Below are 23,262 nucleotides of genomic sequence, written 5' to 3'. Positions count from 1 at the left end.
TATATCACAGAATACTTGTACTAAATATCCCTGTAGTTATGCACTTGTTCTTAACTAACGCTGTCTAAACGACATGTAGAATACTTAAGTGTCCTGTAAATGCACAGCGCTGATGAGACAGGCGGCTTTACAGAGTAGACAGTGCCCAGCAGTCCCTGGATCAGCGCAGCTCTGTGAAATGGCACCCAAACACTGACAGGGAGTGAGGGAGAGAGAGATGCAGCTCCAGGGCGGGAACACCTGCCGTAGATGGTGCCTGGAGCTGGGGGAGGGACTACAGGTCAGCACCTTACCCCCTCAGCTGGACTTCACCTCCGGGTACTATGGAGCCTATAATAAACTGATTCAAGTAAATCCGACCTGTGCTCCCTGCCCTGGTGGATATAGTGGGGTCCCTGCACGGCCACAGTGTCCATGCCAGCGGCATGGTCCGTCTCCTGGGGCCGCGACCGGATCGCGATTTCAGCAGGTCTCACCTGGAAGACCCTCTTACCTCCTCCCTGAAGTGCGGCCACGCGATCCAGGAGAGCAGCAGCGGTGATGTGTGCCTGATGACCAGAGTGCCTCCACTGCAAGTACCTGGCAACCAGGGCGCGGGAGTATGCAGCACCGCTGGGGGAGGTGATGGAGCCGCAGCACAGAATGTCAGCATGACATACACAGCATCTCTTGGAAGTCTTCTTTCTTCTTAAAAATCTATTAGGGATACCTAGCGCCGCCCCACCTGTTAGCTGTGTGCACTGCAGGCACCAACTTACTGAGCTCCAGTGCCTGGAGGCGGGGCTATAGAGGAGGCAGTGCAGTGCATCCTGGGATGTCAAAGCTTTAGCCTGTTGGTGCCTCGGATCAAGATCCAACTCTACACCCCCGATGTTATTCCCTGTGGAATACCAGTGTACCCCGCTGCAGAAAGTTAGGTCTAGCAGAGAAGGTGATGTGAGGAGGCAGCAGAGGGGTGTAGTATGTGATGCCAGCGGTCGGGCTCTCGGCAGCCAGCATACCGGCAACGGAATCCCGACCGGCGGCATACCGACAGCTGGGTGAGCGCAAATGAGCCCCTTGCGGGCTCGCTGCGCTCGCCATGTTGCGGGCACGGTGGCACGCGCTATCTATTCTCTGTCCAGGGGGAGTCGTGGACCCCCAAGAGGGAGAAAAGATGTCGGTATGCCGGCGGACGGGATTCCAGCGCCGGTATGCTGGTCATCGGGAGCCCGGCCACCGGAAGACCATCCCTCCAGAGAGATGGGTGACCTCGCCGGCTGCTGGGACTTTGGAAATCAGGAGTTAGTGGTCCCTGAAATGACACATGCTCACCCCGCGTTGGGAGAGTGCCACTTCTGCTTCTGAAGCCCTAATTCTTCTTAACCACTTGCCAGGTGTGGTGGGCCGGGCAGGAGCAATGTTAGCTGGAGTGTGGGGACGACCCCACCTATAATCCGGACCTGCCCATAACTTGTATCATAGTCAGGGGCGTAATATGGATGGAGCAGTTGAAGCTCATGTTCTGGGCACGGACACTGTCTCCTGCACAGGGAAGATGTATCAAACCTTGTACTAACCAATCAGCTCCTATCACTTATTAAACACAGCCTGCGGAATGGCAGTTAGGAGCTGTCTGGTAATTTATCTCTTTTCACTTTAGCGCTCTGCAAGGTTTGATACATCTCCTCCAGTAAATAGACTGCCAGGGACTGTTCCCCGGCAGAACAGAGAAGAAATGATGGGAGGGGACGATTGGAATTTCCCCATTCCCAACACATTGCAAGTCGCATCTCTCCATTACTGTACAGGAAGTGACTCTCCCAGATGCAGAGTAGCCTCGTCAGATCATGTGTGATGTACAGTAATACAGCATCCGTCAGTCTGTGATGCTGCAGGTGGGCAGGGAAGGTGTGCAGCTGTCATGGGCTATAGTGAGGTGAAGGTGCATGGCTACAGGAGTACTACAAGGAGCTGGACAAGGACAAGCTAAACTTGACCATTGCAGCCTGTCTGAAAGCATACAAAGAGTAGCTCAGCATAGTGCTAAGCAAAGAAAGAAACAGACTGGCATATTAGAGGGAGGGATACCATGAGGGTGGGAGGTAAGAGCAGCTATTGCTCAGATCACAGTAATTTACAGCCCCTGCACCGGAGAAGAGATTCTTCATGTTACAAGCAGCCAGTAACATCACCAGCGGGCTGTGAGCCTTTTCAGTGTACAGGGGGAACCAGAGTGCGCACCAGGTGCCAATAGATCCGGTGACACGTCTGTAAGCAACATGCACCACTTTTAGGCCCAGCAAGAGCAGCATTCCTAATAAATCCATCAGAACAGAACAAATCAGACTTCTTTATACAGAGTATACTGTGCACCAGAGCAAGCTGCCTATTCTCTGCACCCACTAGCCAAACATCTCACATGCTATTATCTTTGTACCTAATTTTTTCTTCATGTCTTACTTGGGGGGGTATAAACATCAGAAGGAGCACGTGGCATATCTGATTAATTATCAATTTAAGATGGTCTGAGGACATGTGGAAGATCCAATGGTCTTTTTTAAGAGGTACCTGAGGAGGCCTGACGAGCATTTAAAGGACATTTTGGAAGTGACATGTCAACTTGCACAATTCTGTTAGGGAGGGAAGCACAGTGATTAGTATTTCTGCATCTCAGCATTGAGGTCAGAGTTGTATGTGTGGAGTTTTTATGTTTTCCTTATGTCTACATGGATTTTCTCCGGTTACCTTGCACAATACAAAAACATAGTGGTAGCATAATTGGACAAAACACACTACTGTATTTGTGTCCATGTGGTAGGGAATATAGATTGCAAGCTGCACTGGGTCAGTGAATGACAATTTATTCTATGTATATAACTGAATGCATATAATATTTCAATATAAATAACGTAATAGATTGAGGAAAGGGCTGGAGTTATGGAGTCAAAAAAACTGAGTTAGATTGTACTTTTGGGAAACCTGCTCAAGGTTCCTGCAAACTGAACCCAAGTTCATAGATCACATTTGTTCTGATGTGGAGTAAAACAGCCAGAAGACTAACCATCGCCCCGGTATATTACAGAGCATGTAACCCGCCAAGCAGGGTGTGAGATATCACAGTCACCATCTGCTAATCCACAACTACCTGAGAGACAGATTTTATATTTATTTTTATATATATATATATATATATATATATATATACACATACATATAATAGCACAGTCATTTCAAGAAATGTATTTCTTTATTATTCTGGCAAACAAAAATTATATATTATATATAATCTTGAAAAGACAATAAAATAAAATAAGAATTGAATTCCCAAACAAGCTCTTGGATGATTCAGGAGTATCGGTTAGGTCACGGCTCGGCAACGTGGGAATTTCCAAGAAACGCAGCAGCAAGAGTGTTAGAGGGTAGATACCAACACAAATCCTCCTCCCAAAAACTAGACACGGGATCCGATACCTGATCTTACAAACAGTTCCATTCCTACAGTGTCTGAGACACAACAGTCTGACAAGCACAGTTCTACAAAGTGTGTTTCAGTCCAGGTTGGGTATGCATAGCAGCACTACCAGTGAAGACCAGATGGGGGCGTCTTTTCATCCTTGTTACTTTCCAGAGAGAAAGGAGGAATCCGGACATCAAAATGTGAACCATCAAGTCGCTCGAAGCAGAATGTTCCCCTGAAACAGAGATGTGGTGATAAATATTCAGCACAGCTTAACTATACCATCAGGGTCAATATAATTAGACAGTGCAACTGTGTACAAAAATCTGTGAGATCGGGCTGCGCTGAGGTCTCGTTGCAGGCATTCCCATTTTAATGCGTTATGCAAAATAAGAATTTACTTACCGATAATTCTATTTCTCGTAGTCCGTAGTGGATGCTGGGAACTCCGTAAGGACCATGGGGAATAGCGGGTCCGCAGGAGACTGGGCACAAAAGTAAAGCTTTAGGACTACCTGGTGTGCACTGGCCCCTCCCCTATGACCCTCCTCCAAGCCTCAGTTAGGATACTGTGCCCGGACGAGCGTACACAATAAGGAAGGATTTATGAATCCCGGGTAAGACTCATACCAGCCACACCAATCACACCGTACAACCTGTGATCTGAACCCAGTTAACAGCATGATAACAGAGGAGCATTCTGGATAGATGGCTCACAACAACAATAACCCGATTTAGTTAACAATAACTATGTACAAGTATTGCAGACAATCCGCACTTGGGATGGGCGCCCAGCATCCACTACGGACTACGAGAAATAGAATTATCGGTAAGTAAATTCTTATTTTCTCTGACGTCCTAGTGGATGCTGGGAACTCCGTAAGGACCATGGGGATTATACCAAAGCTCCCAAACGGGCGGGAGAGTGCGGATGACTCTGCAGCACCGAATGAGAGAACTCCAGGTCCTCCTCAACCAGGGTATCAAATTTGCAGAATTTAGCAAACGTGTTTGCCCCTGACCAAGTAGCTGCTCGGCAAAGTTATAAAGCCGAGACCCCTCGGGCAGCCGCCCAAGATGAGCCCACCTTCCTTGTGGAATGGGCTTTTACAGATTTTGGCTGTGGCAGGCCTGCCACAGAATGTGAATTGTATTACAAATCCAACGAGCAATAGTCTGCTTAGAAGCAGGAGCACCCAGCTTGTTGGGTGCATACAGGATAAACAGCGAGTCAGATTTTCTGACTCCAGCCGTCCTGGAAACATATATTTTCAGGGCCCTGACTACGTCCAACAACTTGGAGTCCTCCAAGTCACTAGTAGCCGCAGGTACCACAATAGGTTGGTTCAGATGAAACACTGAAACCACCTTAGGGAGAAAATGAGGACGAGGCCTCAATTCCGCCCTGTCTGAATGGAAGATCAGATAAGGGCTTTTACAGGATAAAGCCGCCAATTCTGACACGCGCCTGGCCGAGGCCAGGGCTAACAGCATGACCACTTTCCATGTGAGATATTTTAACTCCACAGATTCAAGTGGTTCAAACCAATGTGACTTTAGGAACCCCAAAACTACATTGAGATCCCAAGGTGCCGCTGGAGGCTGTATATGCAGTACCCCTTTTACAAACGTCTGAACTTCAGGAACTGAAGCTAGTTCTTTCTGGAAGAAAATTGACAGGGCCGAAATTTGAACCTTAATGGACCCCAATTTTAGGCCCATAGACACTCCTGTTTGCAGGAAATGCAGGAATCGACCTAGTTGAAATTCCTCCATCGGGGCCTTACTGGCCTCGCACCACGCAACATATTTTCGCCAAATGCGGTGATAATGCTTTGCGGTTACATCCTTCCTGGCTTTGATCAGGGTAGGGATGACTTCATCCGGAATGCCTTTTTCCTTTAGGATCCGGCGTTCAACCGCCCTGCCGTCAAACGCAGCCGCGGTAAGTCTTGGAACAGACAGGGTCCTTGCTGGAGCAGGTCCCTTCTTAGAGGTAGAGGCCACGGGTCCTCCGTGAGCATCTCTTGAAGTTCCGGGTACCAAGTCCTTCTTGGCCAATCCGGAGCCATGAGTATAGTTCTTACTCCCCTCCGTCTTATAATTCTCAGTACTTTTGGTATGAGAGGAAGAGGAGGGAACACATACACTGACTGGTACACCCACGGTGTTACCAGAGCGTCCACAGCTATTGCCTGAGGGTCCCTTGACCTGGCGCAATACCTGTCCAATTTTTTGTTTAGGCGGGACGCCATCATGTCCACCTTTGGTTTTTCCCAACGGTTTACAATCATGTGGAAGACTTCTGGGTGAAGTCCCCACTCTCCCGGGTGGAGGTCGTGCCTGCTGAGGAAGTCTGCTTCCCAGTTGTCTACTCCCGGAATGAACACTGCTGACAATGCTATCACATGATTTTCCACCCAGCGAAAAATCCTTGCAGCTTCTGCCATTGCCCTCCTGCTTCTTGTGCCGCCCTGTCTGTTTACGTGGGCGACTGCCGTGATGTTGTCCGACTGGATCAGCACCGGCTGACCTTGAAGCAGAGGTCTTGCTTGGCTTAGGGCATTGTAAATGGCCCTTAGCTCCAAGATATTTATGTGAAGTGATGTCTCCTGGCTTGACCACAAGCCCTGGAAATTTCTTCCCTGTGTGACTGCTCCCCAGCCTCGCAGGCTGGCATCCGTGGTCACCAGGACCCAGTCCTGAATGCCGAATCTGCGGCCCTCTAGAAGATGAGCACTCTGCAACCACCACAGGAGAGACACCCTTGTCTTTGGTGACAGGGTTATCCGCTGATGCATCTGAAGATGCGATCCGGACCATTTGTCCAGCAGGTCCCACTGGAAAGTTCTTGCGTAGAATCTGCCGAATGGAATTGCTTCGTAGGAAGCCACCATTTTTCCCAGGACCCTTGTGCATCAGACACTTGGCCTGGTTTTAGGAGGTTTCTGACTAGTTCGGATAACTCCCTGGCTTTCTCCTCCGGGAGAAACACCTTTTTCTGGACTGTGTCCAGGATCATCCCTAGGAATAGAAGACGTGTCGTCGGGATCAGCTGCGATTTTCAGCTGCGATTTTGGAATATTGAGAATCCAACCGTGCTGCCGCAACACTACTTGAGATAGTGCTACCCCGACTACCAACTGTTTCCTGGATCTTGCCCTTATCAGGAGATCGTCCAAGTAAGGGATAACTAAAACTCCCTTCCTTCGAAGGAGTATCATCATTTCGGCCATTACTTTGGTAAAGACCCGGGGTGCCGTGGACAAACCAAACGGCAGCGTCTGAAACTGATAGTATCAGTTCTGTACCCTTGGTGAGAAGGGGTAATTGGGGACATGGAGATAAGCATCCTTGATGTCCAGAGACACCATAGTCACCGCTCTGAGTGACTCCATCTTGAATTTGAACCTTTGTATGTAAGTGTTCAAGGATTTCAGATTTAAAATAGGTCTCACCGAGCCGTCCGGCTTCGGTACCACAAACAGCGTGGAATAATACCCCTTTCCCTGTTGTAGGAGGGGTACCTTGATTATCACCTGCTGGGAATACAGCTTGTGAATGGCTTCCAATACCGCCTCCCTGTCGGAGGGAGACGTCGGTAAAGCAGACTTTAGGAAACGGCGAAGGGGAGACGTCTCGAATTCCAATTTGTACCCCTGAGATACCACCTGAAGGATCCAGGGGTCCACCTGTGAGTGAGCCCACTGCACGTTGAAATTTTTGAGACGGGCCCCCACCGTGCCTGAGTCCGCTTGTAAAGCCCCAGCGTCATGCTGAGGACTTGGCAGAAACGGGAGAGGCTTCTGTTTCTGGGAACTGGCTGTTTGCTGCAGCCTTTTTCCTCTCCCTCTGCCACGGGGCAGAAATGAGGAGCCTTTTGCCCGCTTGCCCTTATGGGGCCGAAAGGACTTATGTTGAGAGGCTACCTGGGGTAAAAATGTGGATTTCCCAGCCATTGCCGTGGCCACCAGGTCTGTTAGACCTACCCCAAATAACTCCTCCCTTTTATAAGGCGATACTTCCATATGCCTTTTGGAATCAGCATCACCTGACCACTGTCTTGTCCATAACCCTCTTCTGGCAGCAATGGACAGCGCACTTACTCTTGATGCCAGTCGGCAAATATCCCTCTGTGCATCACGCATATATAGAAATGCATCTTTTAAATGCTCTATAGTAAGTAATATACTGTCCCTATCTAGGGTATCAATATTGTCAGTCAGGGAATCCGACCAAGCCACCCCAGCACTGCACAATCAGGCTGAGGCGATTGCTGGTCGCAGTATCACACCCGTGTGAGTGTATATACATTTTAGGATATTTTCCTGCTTTCTGTCAGCAGGTTCCTTAAGGGCGGCCGTATCCGGGGACGGTAGTGCCACCTGTTTAGACAAGCGTGTGAGCGCTTTATCCACCCTAAGGGGTGTTTCCCAACGTGCCCTATCCTCTGGCGGGAAGGGGTATGATGCTAATAACTTTTTGGGGAATTAACAGTTTTTATCGGGGGAAACCCACGCATCATCACACACTTCATTTAATTCCTCAGATGCAGGAAAAACTACAGGCAGTTTTTTCTCACCCAACATAATACCCTTTTTAGTGGTACTTGTATTATCAGAGATATGTAAAACATTTTCCATAGCCTCAATCATGTAACGTGTGGCCCTACTGGAAGTCACATTCGTCTCTTAATCGTCGACACTGGAGTCAGTATCCGTGTCGGCGTCTGTATCTGCCATCTGAGGTACCGGGCGTTTTAGAGCCCCTGATGGCTTTTGAGACACCTTGACAGGCACAGGCTGAGTAGCCGGCTGTCTCATGTCATCAATCTTTTGTAAAGAGCTGACACTGTCACGTAATTCCTTCCATAAGCTCAGCCACTCAGGTGTCGACTCCCTAGGGGGTGACATCTCCATTACAGGCAATTGCTCCGCCTCCACACCATTTTCCTCCTCATACATGTCGACACAATCGTACCGACACACAGCACACACACAGGGAATGCTCTGATAGAGGACAGGACCCCACTAGCCCTTTGGGGAGACAGAGGGAGAGTATGCCAGCACACACCAGAGCGCTATATATATATATATACAGGGATAACCTTATAGAAGTGTTTTTCCCCTTATAGCTGCTGTTTTATTAATACTGCGCCTAATTAGTGCCCCCCTCTCTTTTTTAACCCCTTTCTGTAGTGTAGTAACTGCAGGGGAGAACCAGGGAGCTTCCCTCCAACGGAGCTGTGAGAGAAAATGGCGCCAGTGTGCTGAGGAGATAGGCTCCGCCCCTTTTTCGCTGACTTTTCTCCTGCATTTTTATGGATTCTGGCAGGGGTTAAAATACATCCATATAGCCCTGGGGGTTATATGTGATGTATGTTTGCCAGCCAAGGTGTTTTTATTGCTGCTCAGGGCGCCCCCCCCCCAGTGCCCTGCACCCTCAGTGACTGCAGTGTGAGGTGTGTATGAGGAGCAATGGCGCACAGCTGCAGTGCTGTGCGCTACCTTGGTGAAGACTGATGTCTTCTGCCGCCGATTTTCCGGACCTCTTCTTGCTTCTGGCTCTGTAAGGGGACCGGCGGCGCGGCTCTGGGACCGAGCTCCGAGGCTGGGCCTGTGTTCGGTCCCTCTGGAGCTAATGGTGTCCAGTAGCCTAAGAAGCCCAAGCTGGCTGCAAGCAGGCAGGTTCGCTTCTTCTCCCCTTAGTCCCTCGATGCAGTGAGCCTGTTGCCAGCAGGTCTCACTGAAAATAAAAAACCTAAAACTAAACTTTCACTAAGAAGCTCAGGAGAGCCCCTAGTGTGCACCCTTCTCGGCCGGGCACAAAAATCTAACTGAGGCTTGGAGGAGGGTCATAGGGGGAGGGGCCAGTGCACACCAGGTAGTCCTAAAGCTTTACTTTTGTGCCCAGTCTCCTGCGGAGCCGCTATTCCCCATGGTCCTTACGGAGTTCCCAGCATCCACTAGGACGTCAGAGAAAGAGGCGTTTACCAATTCACATGACTAATTTATTGGCTTTTATTTGCCAACACCATCACCTCCCCCATTCCGCTAATTTGGCATCACTCTTGACTGCACCCCCCACATCCAACCTCTAGCTCAGTCCTGTGACTTTCAGTAATGCAGCATCACACCATTCCTCTCCCAGAGTGCGACTAAACTTATTATCCACTCACTGGTCATCTCACGGCTCGACTATTGCAACATTCTCCTTACTGGCCTACCACGCTCCCATCTCGCTTCACTCCGATCTACTCTCAACTCTGCAGCTAGAATTCTCTTCCTCTACCGCTGCTCCACATCTGCCACTCCCCGTTGACAAAACCTGCTCTGGCTCCCTTTCCCCTCAAAATCCTCTTCAAACTCCTCACCCTTACATACAAGGCCCTCTCTAACAGCAGTGCTCCCTACATCTCCAACTTCATCTCCACTGCGAACCACATGTGGCGACTTTTAAATAAAATATCCGAATAATATTAATTTCCCAGATGACTAAATAAAAACATGCAACTTAGAGCGGAATTAAGAAAATTTAGGGGGGATTCCATTGTTTTGCGGATGCCCACCAGAGCAATTCAACAGTCATCCCTCCTTGGGGATGCATGCACGCCCAATAGTATCGGGTTTAGCTGTGCAAAGTGGCTAAACCAGTCTAAAGTCCTGGTTAGGGCATTCAAACTCCTGTTTGAGCGCCCAAACACCGGAGTTTATGCACATTTCAGCTCACACCTCAGGAGGCTGCGAGCTGAAATGCGTCCTCCCGCTGCATGCACGCGCCCGAACGGAACAATTAAATTGCTCCGTTGGTCGCCATCTAGCGGCAGCTGGGGGTAAAAACAATAAAATTTACCCCCCTAAAATCTTCATTAGAAGTGAAAGGCTCCTTACCACATATGGCCACTGGATGCATTTAGTGACACGTGGCTGCTGTATTGAAAAGCTGGCTGCTCTTTAGACAGTACTGGCTCCTGGAGGGAAAAGAAAACAACTTCAAATGTAAGAAGGAGAGAGTTACAAATCACCTTCATCATATAACATACAGTAGACCAAGATTCACCTCAACTTGGGCAGAAGTAACATGCTACATAACCCAGCGACCATACCTTGCCAACCACACCACGTCCCATCACTGTGTCCAGGGAACCCAAGAGACTGAAAATCCGCCAGTGACGCTCTCTCAGCTGAACAACTTCACCACCAAGGTTCTCTAGGCGGATGCAGTAACGCCACTATACAAGCAATGCAACAAATGGCATTATGGTCAGGTAGAGTCTATTAACATTTTAAAAACAGTTTCCCAAGTCCAGTCTCCCGGGAACCCAAACCGTGCATGTTTATCGGGTCTCCTCACAGAATCACAAGATAGAGCAGTGATGGCGAACCTTGACACTCCAGCTGTTGTTGTACTACACATCCCAGTATGCCCTGCATCAGTTTTGCTATTTGGCCATGCTAAAACTGAGGCAGGGCATGCTGGGATGTGTAGTTCAACAACAGCTGGAGTGTCAAGGTTAGCCATCACTGAGATAGAGAATTAGCACCACCTGCAGATCTTTTAATAAATACACCTGTACGCCAACAAGATATGGATAACATGCATTGCTAGTGTGTACCGAGGACTGAAGTTAAGAAATACTGATCTAAAACATGAAACAATTGCTTCAGATTACCAAATATGTATACAGACAAGTCACGCATTCACTGTAATTACTAAACAGTAGTATTATCCATCTCTGATAAAAATAAAAGTGCATATATATTTATCCATGTATCAATACACACACCCACTGCTATACAGAATAATTAACATTTTATCATCCGTTACTTGCTTACTAGTAATTCAAGATCTGATTAAAGCTTGTTCATCATCTACATACAGATGGACATTATTGGACATCATGGATAGGCTTCTTGGTCAATTAATTTCAGTTTACGCCAAGACTACTGAAGAGCTACTTACCCAATACTCATGCACATTTTGAGCTTCCTGTGTGGGAAACAAAGGACATCACTTAATTTAGTGGTGGTAAAATGTACTAAGAAGTAAAATATAGCTAGTGGTTATCTTATACATTTTCTAGGTGTTTAGGCGTTAATGAAACAAACTGGCTCAAGGAGTGCTCAGATCTCCATTAATGAAGTGTGGAAACAGTTGGGTCACTGATAAAGAGTTCTCATGCCTGAGTTTCATTACAGTCCACCAGCTGCCCAGTCTCCCTGGTGGACTGTAATGTGGTTTGACAAGAGTAGTAACAAAATCTATAATTACACTAGTATTCTATAAATAACCACTACCAAATGATAATGAAGCACTGTTCTAATTCTCGATCATCAGTTTTTCACAAAAGGTCATGTTATGAGGCAGTTTGTGCAATAATTACTGACCCAGCGAAACAGATTGAACCCCTGCCCTACACTTTTGCACAGTAGAGATAATATACTACAATACAGACCCGCACTCCCATGTAGAAGGGAATCGCAGTGACACGGATGTTCTCTGTGGTCTCCCTGTGCACATCAGAAAGCTCCAGCCAAGGATGATTCTTCGCCTGCCATGCATGTAGGGTATCACGCGCTACAAAAGGTGGCACTGCCCAATAGAGAGACAGATTGTAAAATATTATATCTCCCTAGTTTCGTGACAAACGTTGTGGAACTTGTACAAGGTCACTTACCTTTGGTTTGATCATAACTTAGGAATCTTTCAAAAAGTTCATGCTGTATAGGGACTTGATCAGTGGATTTGTAGGGAAGAATGTCCTCCTGACTTACATAATCTAAACCTTTATAAGAAATAGGAGGGGAGAGGGGGGAACTATTAAGACTTATTTAACCCAAAACAAGAGATTCTCACGTGAAAAAACAAGACAATTCACATACCACAGACATAGGGGTATATTTACTAAAAGTAGATTTTGATCGATTAAAATCAATCTTAATTGGCTTCCTGGGCTAAAAACACACATCTCAAAATCAATATAAAAAAATCATATGTTAGTAAATGTGTGTTTTTAGCCCAGGAAGACCAACTTTGATTAAGATCGATTTTAATCAATTTGCAATCGATCAAAATTGACCTTTAATAAATATACCCAATAGTGGGGCTGATAAGACGTTGAATACAAGTCTATTTTGAGTGTTCTCACACTGCACATGCTCCGCAGGCGAGTATGCTTAACTACGTTGCATCTCCACGTGCGGCTGAAGGTGTGTAACTGGGTGGCAACATGTGTTTGTGCATTGGCTACATTTTGAGGGCTTGTCTAAGGAATGTGTAACTATTCCTCTTCTTAGAAACGTCTCTGCACCAAGAATAGTGCAGGCGGATAATGATGGTGAACATTAGTGCGTAAAAAAAGAGGATTTTGGTACTTACCTAGTGTTCACTCTAGGCTGTTTTAGCAGGGCGCCGCGCCATGCCCGTTTTTTAGCAGGCAAAACCCGCCCTGCCCCTTTTGCGGCGCCCTGCTAGAACAGCCGCCCGCTTCCTGCCCTCCCGGCATGTATAGATGCCGTGCGCATGCACGCGGCATCCATTCACGCATTGGGAGAGGGCTGGGGGAAGCCCAGCACCGACGGAGGTGCTGGGCACACCCCCAACAGTGACGTCGCCGGCCACAGACGCTCTCTATAGTAGCGTCTGTGGGCCGCACCGCCCCCTAAAATGACGTAGGCGTGGCCACACCCCCTAATTTGCGTGCGCGCGCGGCTTCGTCGCGCGCACGCACATGTGCCCCCGGAGTCCGGCGCCCTGCCCCTTTTCACTCCTAGAGTGAACACTATTTACCGATAAATCCATTTCTCTGAATCCTCTAGGGGACACTGGAGCTTTCTTAGACATTAGGGGTGTGAAGCTCGCAACCGGAGGTGTGGCACAATCTAAAATCAGTATTGTCTGCACAGCCGGCTCCTCCTCCTTCACATCCCTCTTCCCTCAGTTTTGAAAATTTGACTGAGAGAATAGGACATGATACTATAGCACCTGGCGAGGAACCGAACTGTACAACATATCAAACAGCATCCAAGAAACTTCTTTAACCAAAAAACTAACACTGTTTGAACAAATTGTTTGAACAAAACCATAAACTCCGCAGGCCGACAGCACCGAGGCGGGCGTCCAGTGTCCCCTAGAGTATTCAGTGAAATGGATTTATCGGTAAGTACCAAAATCCTCTTTTCTCTTTCATCCACTAGGGGACACTGGAGCTTTCTTAGACATTAGGGGACGTCCCAAAGTTATCCCCCAGGGAGGGAGTGCTGTCAGTAACCTGCAAAACCAAACGTCCGAACTGGGAATCTTCGGACGCAAAGGTATCAAACTTGTAAAATCTCGCGGACGTGTGGGCTGAGGACCACGTCGCCGCTCTGCAAAGTTGAGAAGTGGAAACACCTCTGGCAGCTGCCCAGGAGGCACCCACTGATCGGGTGGTATGAGCACCCGTCTGAACCGGAACCTGTTTGCCACAGGAATTAAAAGCTTGCCGAATGGCAAGTCGAATCCATCTGGACAAAGACTGCTTAGATGCCGGCCAGCCCTTCTTAGGCCCATCATAAAGAAAAAACAAATGGTCAGACTTACTGAAGGACGACGTAACTTGTACGTATACCCGTAAAGCTCGGACAACATCCAAGGACACGTCCCCATCTGCAAGACCCTGGAAAGATGGGACCACAAATGGCTAGTTTACGTGAAACCCCGAAACAACTCTAGGCAGTAAATCCGCTCTTGTACGGAGTTCAGCCCTATCCTCATGAAAAGTTAAAAAGGGGCTCATACCCGATAAGGCTCCCAACTCAGAAACCCGCCTGGCCGAAGCCAAGGCAAGCAATAACGTGACCTTTCAAGAGAGATATCACAGGTCTGTTCTTGCTAACGGCTCAAAAGTAGGAGATTTCAAAAATTCCAACACCAAATTTAAGTCCCATGGTAGTGTTAATGCGTCCATTCCTTCTGCTGCTGGATCTCTGGTCCTGGACCCATATCTGGGCAGCTGATGGTTTAGCCAAGACGCCATGAGGCCCACTTGAGATAGGCCCCATCTCCTCACCACCATGTCGAAAATCTGTGGATGTAGGCACCACGCTCCCCGATGCATCTCCTGGCGACTGATATAATCCGCTTCCTAGTTCTCCACACCTGGAATGAACACAGCCGAGAGGATGACGTTTCCTCCTTTTGCCCACCACAAGATCTTTGTGGCTACCTGTAATGCCATCCTGCTCTTTGGTCCTCCCTGACGGTTTATGTAAGCCGCCGTCGTGACATTGTCCGTCTGTATCTCTAAGTATTGACCCATGACTAGGTCTTTGGCTAAGAGAAGCGCATTGTCTAGAATGCTTATGGGCAGTCTGCTCTCCCGTAACGTCAATCTACCCTGAAACTGATGTTCCTCTAGGACGGCCCCCCAACCTCTGAGACTGGCGTCCGTTGTCAGGGTCCTCCGAATCCCCAAATCCGGAATCTCCTCTCTGCTGCGAGATTCTTGTGTAACGAACACCATATCAAGGAGACTCATACGTTCGGTTGGAGTCGGATACTCCGATGAATAAGCCAGTGCGAACCTGCTCTCTGAGCAATGAGGCTTATCTGTATTGGTCGGGAGTGAAGTCTGCCGTACTGGAGAGCTTCTAACAATGCCACCATCTTCCCGAGAAGGTGTACTCAGAAGTGCCGAGAAACCATAGGTGTCTTTAGTACCTGAGCAACCTTAGGTAAGCTTGGTGGGGAAACCAAATAGGGATATGCAGGTATGCATGCAATGACCGACTGGATTGATTCACTCTTGAATTTGGAACCCTTAGAAACTGGTTTAAAAGTTTTAAAATTGAGTATCGACCTGACCGTCCTGTCCGGTTTTGGCACAACCAAAAGACTGGAGTAGAACCCCCTCCTCTCTTGGAGGCGGGAACTGGAAAAATGACCTCTAACCATAGCAATTTCTGAATTGCCGACAGTAGTGCTTCTGCCGTCTGAGGGCACCGAGGCAAACCCTTTGTAAAAATCCTCTAACGTTCTGGTGAGGTGTTGGCCCATATGTCCTGCAAACCTTCCAGACATGCGCCTCCAGGGAAGACACCAAGGGAGCTGGGAGATCTCATGCCACGGTTTCGGCAGCTGGCTTCTCCTGCTTTCCGGGTGTTGCCTGTGAGCGGCCTCTACCTCTGCCCCCACGTGCCGGTGTACCGAACCCTCGTCATCGGGCTCGAAAGGCCCGAGATCTGAACGAAATAACCATTGGACTGGAATAACCCCTTTTAACCTGTGAAGTGGTTCTCGTATAAGGAGTAGGTAGGAATGTGGACTTCCTTGCCGTAGCCCGTGCAATCCGTCTGTCCAACTCTGGCCCGAAAAGTATTTCACCCCCAAGGAAGATGGATTCCACCGCCTTCTTAGTGTCAGAGCCTCCTTGTCATTTTCTGAGCCATAAAATCCGTCTAGCCGATATGGCCGATGCGGAGATGCGCGATGCAATCCTGCTAGCATCCTTTGAGGCCTGACACAAGTATGAAGCAGATTCTTGAAAGTGTTCCGCCAGCTGGGTAAAGATTTCCCAGCTATATTCCTCATCAATAATCTGTACAATACGGCTCGCCCATGCTCCCATGGCCTTGGTAACCTAAACACAGATGAGCGTAGGACTCTGTGTCGCACCAGCTGTTACAAAAAATCGACTTTAAAGCTGTGTCAACCTTTCAGTGTGAAGCCTCCTCTAAAGTCGTTACATTAGGTATCGGTAAGATTGTCTTCTTGTTGACAACCTTCCTAGTGAGGCATCTACCACCGGCTGAGTCTCCCATATAGCCATTACCCCTATAGGTAAAGGGTAAGTTACTTGAGACCATCTTGGAAATTGAAAACGTTAGTCAGGTTGTGTCCAAGCCTCCTCCATTTGAGATTGGAAGGATTTAGGAATGGGAAACACTGTTGAACTCGGTTGTTCTTGGGATTCAAACAATTCGAATTCTTCTGGCCCCTTCAACTAAAGACTCAAGACCTAAGATTGCCGTGTCCTTTCTAGGGTAGAGTCAATTAACTCACTTTCCGGTATAATATGAAAAGTTATTTTAACTGCCTTGCGCACATCTGTTTCTGCATGTACGGGCGGCGTTACTTAATGAGAAATTTCCTCGTCTTAAAGAATCCAGCAGCCCATTCCAATTGCGGCTTGCGTGATTCTTGCTTTAGACATGTTGTTTAAATACCGTACCAGGGTATTATGTGGCACTTTCACCCTTTAAATTAGGAAGAGAAAGGCTGTGAGAGATGGCGGAAGCAAAGGTATCGGAACCGGCTGGAATTACTGTTCCCTTTCTTACATAGACAAAAGGAACAGGATACAATTGAGAAACAATGAAAAAATGTAAAAAAAATAAAAACAAAATAATAAAAAAATATATCTATATATATCTATATATATATATCTATATATATATCTATATCTATATATATCTATATATATATATATATATATATATATACACACCTCAGCCGACATGCAACCCCCACACTTCAACTGTAACACAGCTACGATGGTAGAGTTGGCCTCACTTGCTTCCTTGTATTTTCAGTAGGATCTGTGTATCAGAAGTCCTTTGAAAATAAAACAGTCATATTATATCGCAGGAGATCCTCATAGTCTATGTAGTTTTATATAAAGAAAGATATAACCTTTCACCAGGAGAGGGTGCTGTTAGCACACGTAGGGTCTACTTGTGTATATGATAGGGGGAGGCTCCAATGTGCCTTTGCGCCTTTGTGAATTTTAAGATGGCCGCCACTGCAAAATTCTGAACACCTCCTAGAGGAGAGGGATTTCCATTCGGTGAGCCCCACTGCCCCCCCTATTCTTATGTGTAAATATTGGGCCTACCTGAAGCCACCCTTTGCACCTATCTGGGCTTGCAATGCCCGGCAGCAGCAGTGTAAATCTTTTAATGTAGTGTCACTCCCCCACTCCTTGCCTCCGGCGGCTGAGGGTATTTGCTCAGCCGCGTGGCATAGTGACTCCGCTGGCCGGCGCGCGCTGGGGCCGCTATCAGCAGGTCCCGTAGCGGCGCCCCTCTCAAATACTGACAGTGGAAACTTGCGCTGCTGAAGGGATCCCGGCCGCTCACACATTAGTGGCATTGTGATCCCCCTGGCCGGCGCGCGCTGGGACCGCTCTCAGCAGGACCTGTAGCGGCGTCCCTCTTGAACACTGACAGGGGAAACTTGCGCTGCTGAAGGGATCCCGGCCGCTCACACATTAGTGGCATTGTGATCCCCCTGGCCGGCGCGCGCTGGGACCGCTCTCAGCAGGACCTGTAGCGGCGCCCCTCTTGAACACTGACAGGGGAAACTTGCGCTGCTGAAGGGATTCCGGCCGCTCACACATTAGTGCTGCGCTGCGGCATTGTGATCCCCCTGGCCGGCGGGCGCTGGGACCGCTCTCAGCAGGACCTGTAGCGGCACCACTGTCGAATGCTGACAAGGGAATTTTGCGCCGCTGAAGGGATCCCGGTGTGCCGCCCTGCGGCATTATAATATGCGCTGGGACCGCTCTCATCAGGTCCCGTAGTGGCCCTTCTCTCTAATGTGGGATATGAGTAACTAATTAACCAGCTATTTAACTCCAGTAAGGGAGTATAAGAATAGAGCCCTATGTCGCAGCGCTTCTATTAGAAAATAATAAGAATTTAAATTAAAAGAAAAACCCTACGCTAACTGGCCCTTATAACAACCAGTACTCACAGATCTGATGTGAAGAGGATCTCCTGTGAGAGAAGCAGATCCCTTCAAAAAGGATCTTAGTCTCTCAGTAGTATCAGGCTTTGTCTCCCTTTCCTAGGGAGACGCAGCTCCATCGTGATCTGTATTTTCCCGTCGAGAGATGCAGGTCCCTTCAATAGGGATCTTTGTCTCTCACAAATTCGTGGCTTTGTCTCCCTTTTCATTAGGGTGACGCAGTCCATATCAAGAAAAAAAGAGAAAACAAAAAATTTTTTTAGTCAGGAGCTCAAAGCTCCATGTGCTACCTCCTAGCACAATTTTCAAAACTGAGGGAGGAGGGATGTGAAGGAGGAGGAGCCGGCTGTGCAGACAATACTGATTTTAGATTGTGCCACACCTCCGGTTGCAAGCTTCACACCCCTAATGTCTAAAAAAGCTCCAGTGTCCCCTAGTGGATGAAAGAGAAATTATGGCTGTGAAACCACAAATAAAGATGAGGGTGCAAAGGCTGCAGAGTACGCATTGCCGTCATGCAATGTGCAAGCAAGTACAGATGACTTACACATCTTTTCCCTTACTGGAGCTGGGCCAAATTTTAAAATATCGCTAACTATACTATAGTCTTCTCAGGGAAATTGTCGCCCTAACAGAAGCTGGCTACGATGGCTTTACCTTACAATGAAGCACATCAGCTAGCTAGGTTACGTACCAGGAATTGCATACAATGCTCGACTATCGTCATGATTTGCAAGGAACGTCACCGCTTCTGTCTGTGACCTATGTGACTGACAGAAAAAATAAGAATTTACTCACCGGTAATTCTATTTCTCGTAGTCCGTAGTGGATGCTGGGAACTCCGTAAGGACCATGGGGAATAGACGGGCTCCGCAGGAGACTGGGCACTCTAAAGAAAAGATTAGGTACTATCTCGTGTGCACTGGCTCCTCCCTCTATGCCCCTCCTCCAGACCTCAGTTAGGGAAACTGTGCCCGGAAGAGCTGACATTACAAGGAAAGGAAATTTTGAATCCAGGGTAAGACCCATACCAGCCACACCAATCACACCTTACAACTTGTGATAACCTTACCCAGTTAACAGTATGAACAACAACTGAGCCTCACTCAACGGATGGCTCATAACAATAACTATATACACTTATTGCAGAAAATCCGCACTTGGGACGGGCGCCCAGCATCCACTACGGACTACGAGAAATAGAATTACCGGTGAGTAAATTCTTATTTTCTCTGACGTCCTAGTGGATGCTGGGAACTCCGTAAGGACCATGGGGATTATACCAAAGCTCCCAAACGGGCGGGAGAGTGCGGAAGACACTGCAGCACCGAATGAGCAAACACAAGGTCCTCCTCAGCCAGGGTATCAAACTTGTAGAACTTTGCAAATGTGTTTGAACCCGACCAAGTAGCTGCTCGGCAAAGTTGTAAAGCCGAGACCCCTCGGGCAGTCGCCCAAGAAGAGCCCACCTTCCTTGTGGAATGGGCCTTCACCGATTTTGGATGCGGCAATCCAGCCGCAGAATGAGCCTGCTGAATCGTGCTACAGATCCAGCGCGCAATAGTTTGCTTTGAAGCAGGAGCACCCAGCTTGTTGGGTGCATGCAAGATAAACAGCGAGTCAGTCTTCCTGACTCCAGCCGTTCTGAAAACATATTTTCAAAGCCCTGACTACGTCCAGCAACTTAGAGTCCTCCAAGTCCTGAGTAGCCGCAGGCACCACAATAGGTTGGTTCAAATGAAACGATGACACCACCTTTGGGAGAAATTGGGGACGAGTCCTCAATTCTGCCCTGTCCATATGGAAGATCAGATATGGGCTTTTACATGACAAAGCCGCCAATTCCGACACACGCCTAGCCGATGCTAAGGCCAACAGCATGACCACTTTCCACGTGAGATACTTTAGTTCCACGGTCTTAAGTGGCTCAAACCAGTGGGATTTCAGGAAATCCAACACCACGTTAAGATCCCAGGGCGCCACTGGTGGCACAAAAGGGGGCTGAATATGCAGCACTCCCTTAACAAATGTTTGAACCTCAGGCAGTGAAGCCAGTTCTTTTTGAAAGAAAATGGATAGGGCCGAAATCTGGACCTTTATGGACCCCAATTTTAGGCCCATAGTCACCCCTGACTGTAGGAAGTGCAGGAAACGACCCAGTTGGAATTCCTCTGTAGGGGCCTTCCTGGCCTCACACCAAGCAACATACTTCCGCCATATACGGTGATAATGTTTTGCTGTCACGTCTTTCCTAGCCTTTATCAGCGTAGGAATAACTTCATCCGGAATGCCTTTTTCCGCTAGGATCCGGCGTTCAACCGCCATGCCGTCAAACGCAGCCGCGGTAAGGCTTGGAACAGACAGGGCCCTTGTTGCAGCAGGTCCTGTCTGAGAGGCAGAGGCCATGGGTCCTCTGTGCGCATTTCTTGTAGTTCCGGGTACCAAGTCCTTCTTGGCCAGTCCGGAACAATGAGTATTGTTCTTATTCCTCTCTTTCTTACTATTCTCAGTACTTTTGGTATGAGAGGGAGAGGAGGAAACACATAAACCGACTGGTACACCCACGGTATCACTAGGGCGTCCACAGCTATCGCCTGAGGGTCCCTTGACCTGGCGCAATATTTTTTTCGCTTTTTGTTGAGGCGGGACGCCATCATGTCCACCTGTGGCAGTTCCCATCGGTTTGCAATCAGTTGGAAGACTTCTTGATGAAGTCCCCACTCTCCCGGGTGGAGGTCGTGTCTGCTGAGGAAGTCTGCTTCCCAGTTGTCCACTCCCGGAATGAACACTGCTGACAGGTCCCTGACCAGAGATGCTAATTCCTGGGCCTTCTCCACCGGGAGAAACACCTTCTTCTGTTCTGTGTCCAGAATCATACCCAGGAAAAGCAGACGCGTCGTAGGAATCAGCTGCGACTTTGGAACATTCAGAATCCAGCCGTGTTGTTGCAACACTTCCTGAGAGAGTGCTACGCTGATCAACAACTGCTCCCTGGACCTCGCCTTTATGAGGAGATCGTCCAAGTACGGGATAATTATAACCCCCTTCTGCCGAAGGAGTATCATCATTTCGGCCATTACCTTGGTAAATAGTCTCGGTGCCGTGGACAGGCCAAACGGCAACGTCTGGAATTGGTAATGACAGTCCTGTACCACAAATCTGAGGTACTCCTGGTGAGGTGGATAAATGGGGACATGCAAGTAAGCATCTTTGATGTCCAGCGACACCATAAAATCCCCCTCTTCCAGGCTTGCAATAACCGCTCTGAGCGATTCCATTTTGAACTTGAATTTCTTTATATAAGTGTTCAAGGATTTTAAATTCAAAATGGGTCTCACCAAACCGTCCGGTTTCGGTACCACAAACATTGTGGAATAGTAACCCCTTCCCTGTTGAAGGAGGGGGACCCTGACAATCACTTGCTGGAGGTACAGCTTGTGAATTGCCGCCAGCACTACCTCCCTTTCCATGGGGGAAGCTGGCAAAACTGATTTGAGGTAACGGCGGGGGGGGGGAGGTCGCTTCGAATTCTAGCTTGTATCCCTGAGATACAATTTGTATAGCCCAGAGATCCACCTGTGAGCGAACCCACTGGCTGCTGAAGTTTCGGAGACGCGCCCCCACCGCACCTGGCTCCGCCTGTGGAGCCCCAGCGTCATGCGGTGGACTTAGTGGAAGCCGGGGAGGACTTTTGTTCCTGGGAACTGGCTGCATGGTGCAGCTTCTTACCTCTACCCTTGCCTCTGGCAAGAAAGGATGCGCCCCTGACTCTCTTGCCTTTCTGGGAGCGAAAGGACTGCATTTGATAATACGGTGCTTTCTTAGGCTGTGAGGAAACCTGAGGCAAGAAAGTCGACTTTCCAGCTGTCGCTGTAGACACGAGGTCCGACAGACCGTCCCCAAACAATTCCTCACCCTTATAAGGCAAAACCTCCATGTGTTTTTTAGAATCAGCATCTCCTGTCCATTGCTAAGTCCATAAGACCCTCCTGGCAGAAATGGACATAGCATTAATTCTAGAGCCCAGCAGGCAAATGTCCCTCTGAGCATCCCGCATATACAAGACGACGTCTTTGATATGGCCCAGGGTTAGCAAAACAGTATCTCTGTCGAGGGAATCTAAGTCGTCTAACAGAGTATCTGTCCACGCTGCTACAGCACTACACATCCAGGCTGAAGCAATAGCAGGTCTCAGTAGAGTACCAGAGTGTGTATACACTGACTTTAGGATAGCTTCCTGCTTTCTATCCGCAGGCTCCTTTAGGGCGGCCGTATCCTGAGACGGCAGGGCCACCTTTTTAGATAAGCGTGTCAGCGCCTTGTCCACCCTAGGGGATGTTTCCCAACGTAACCTGTCCGTTGGCGGGAAAGGGTACGCCATCAGTAACCTCTTAGAAATCACTAATTTCTTATCAGGGGAACTCCACGCTTCTTCACATAATTCATTTACTTCATCAGATGGGGGAAAAGTCACTGGCTGCTTTTTCTCCCCAAACATATAAACCCTCTTGGTATTAACCGGGTTACTCTCAGAAATGTGTAATACATCTTTCATTGCAATAATCATGTATCGGATGGCCTTGGTCATTTTAGACTGTAAATGTGCCTCATCATCGTCGACACTGGAGTCGGACTCCGTGTCGCCATCTGTGTCAACCATCTGAGATAGAGGGCGTTTATGAGCCCCTGACGGTTTCTGAGTCGCCTGGGCAGGTGCGGGTTGAGACCCCGGCTGTCCCAAGGCTGCAGCGTCATCAAACCTTTTATGTAAGGAGTTTACATTGACATTTAAAACCTTCCACATATCCATCCAATCAGGTGTCGGCCCCGACGGGGGCGATACCACACTTATCTGCCCTTGCTCCGTCTCCACGTAACCTTCCTCATCAAACATGTCGACACAGCCGTACCGACACACCGCACACACACAGGGAATGCTCAGACTGAGGACAGGACCCCACAAAGTCCTTTGGGGAGACAGAGAGAGAGTATGCCAGCACACACCACAGCGCTATATAACACAGGGATTTTCACTGCTAATAAGTGATTTACCCAATAGCTGCTTTTTTTTTTTGTATTGTTTTGCGCCAAAATTT

General features: G+C 48.4%; 1 protein-coding gene across 2 annotated transcripts in view; it reads right to left on the bottom strand.

The window, feature by feature from the left end:
- Window positions 1-3,210: 3,210 nt before the first annotated feature.
- The window catches only part of POLDIP2 (DNA polymerase delta interacting protein 2), a 37,121-nt gene continuing 17,069 nt past the window's right edge, over window positions 3,211-23,262 (bottom strand). For both annotated transcript variants that reach the window (XM_063956142.1, XM_063956141.1), the window contains exons 5-11: window positions 18,861-18,936; window positions 12,117-12,224; window positions 11,895-12,031; window positions 11,402-11,428; window positions 10,545-10,670; window positions 10,330-10,409; window positions 3,211-3,674 (exon numbers count right to left, since the gene is read on the bottom strand). In XM_063956142.1, coding sequence (XP_063812212.1) covers window positions 3,560-3,674; window positions 10,330-10,409; window positions 10,545-10,670; window positions 11,402-11,428; window positions 11,895-12,031; window positions 12,117-12,224; window positions 18,861-18,936 — 669 coding nt within the window. In that variant the 3' untranslated portion in view covers window positions 3,211-3,559. The remainder of the gene's footprint in view (window positions 3,675-10,329; window positions 10,410-10,544; window positions 10,671-11,401; window positions 11,429-11,894; window positions 12,032-12,116; window positions 12,225-18,860; window positions 18,937-23,262) is intronic.

Source organism: Pseudophryne corroboree, chromosome 2 (assembly GCF_028390025.1).
Source record: "Pseudophryne corroboree isolate aPseCor3 chromosome 2, aPseCor3.hap2, whole genome shotgun sequence".
Lineage (NCBI taxonomy): Eukaryota > Metazoa > Chordata > Amphibia > Anura > Myobatrachidae > Pseudophryne > Pseudophryne corroboree.
The sequence above is the reverse complement of the archived record's forward strand: the minus strand, read 5'-3'. Positions and strand labels throughout refer to the sequence as shown.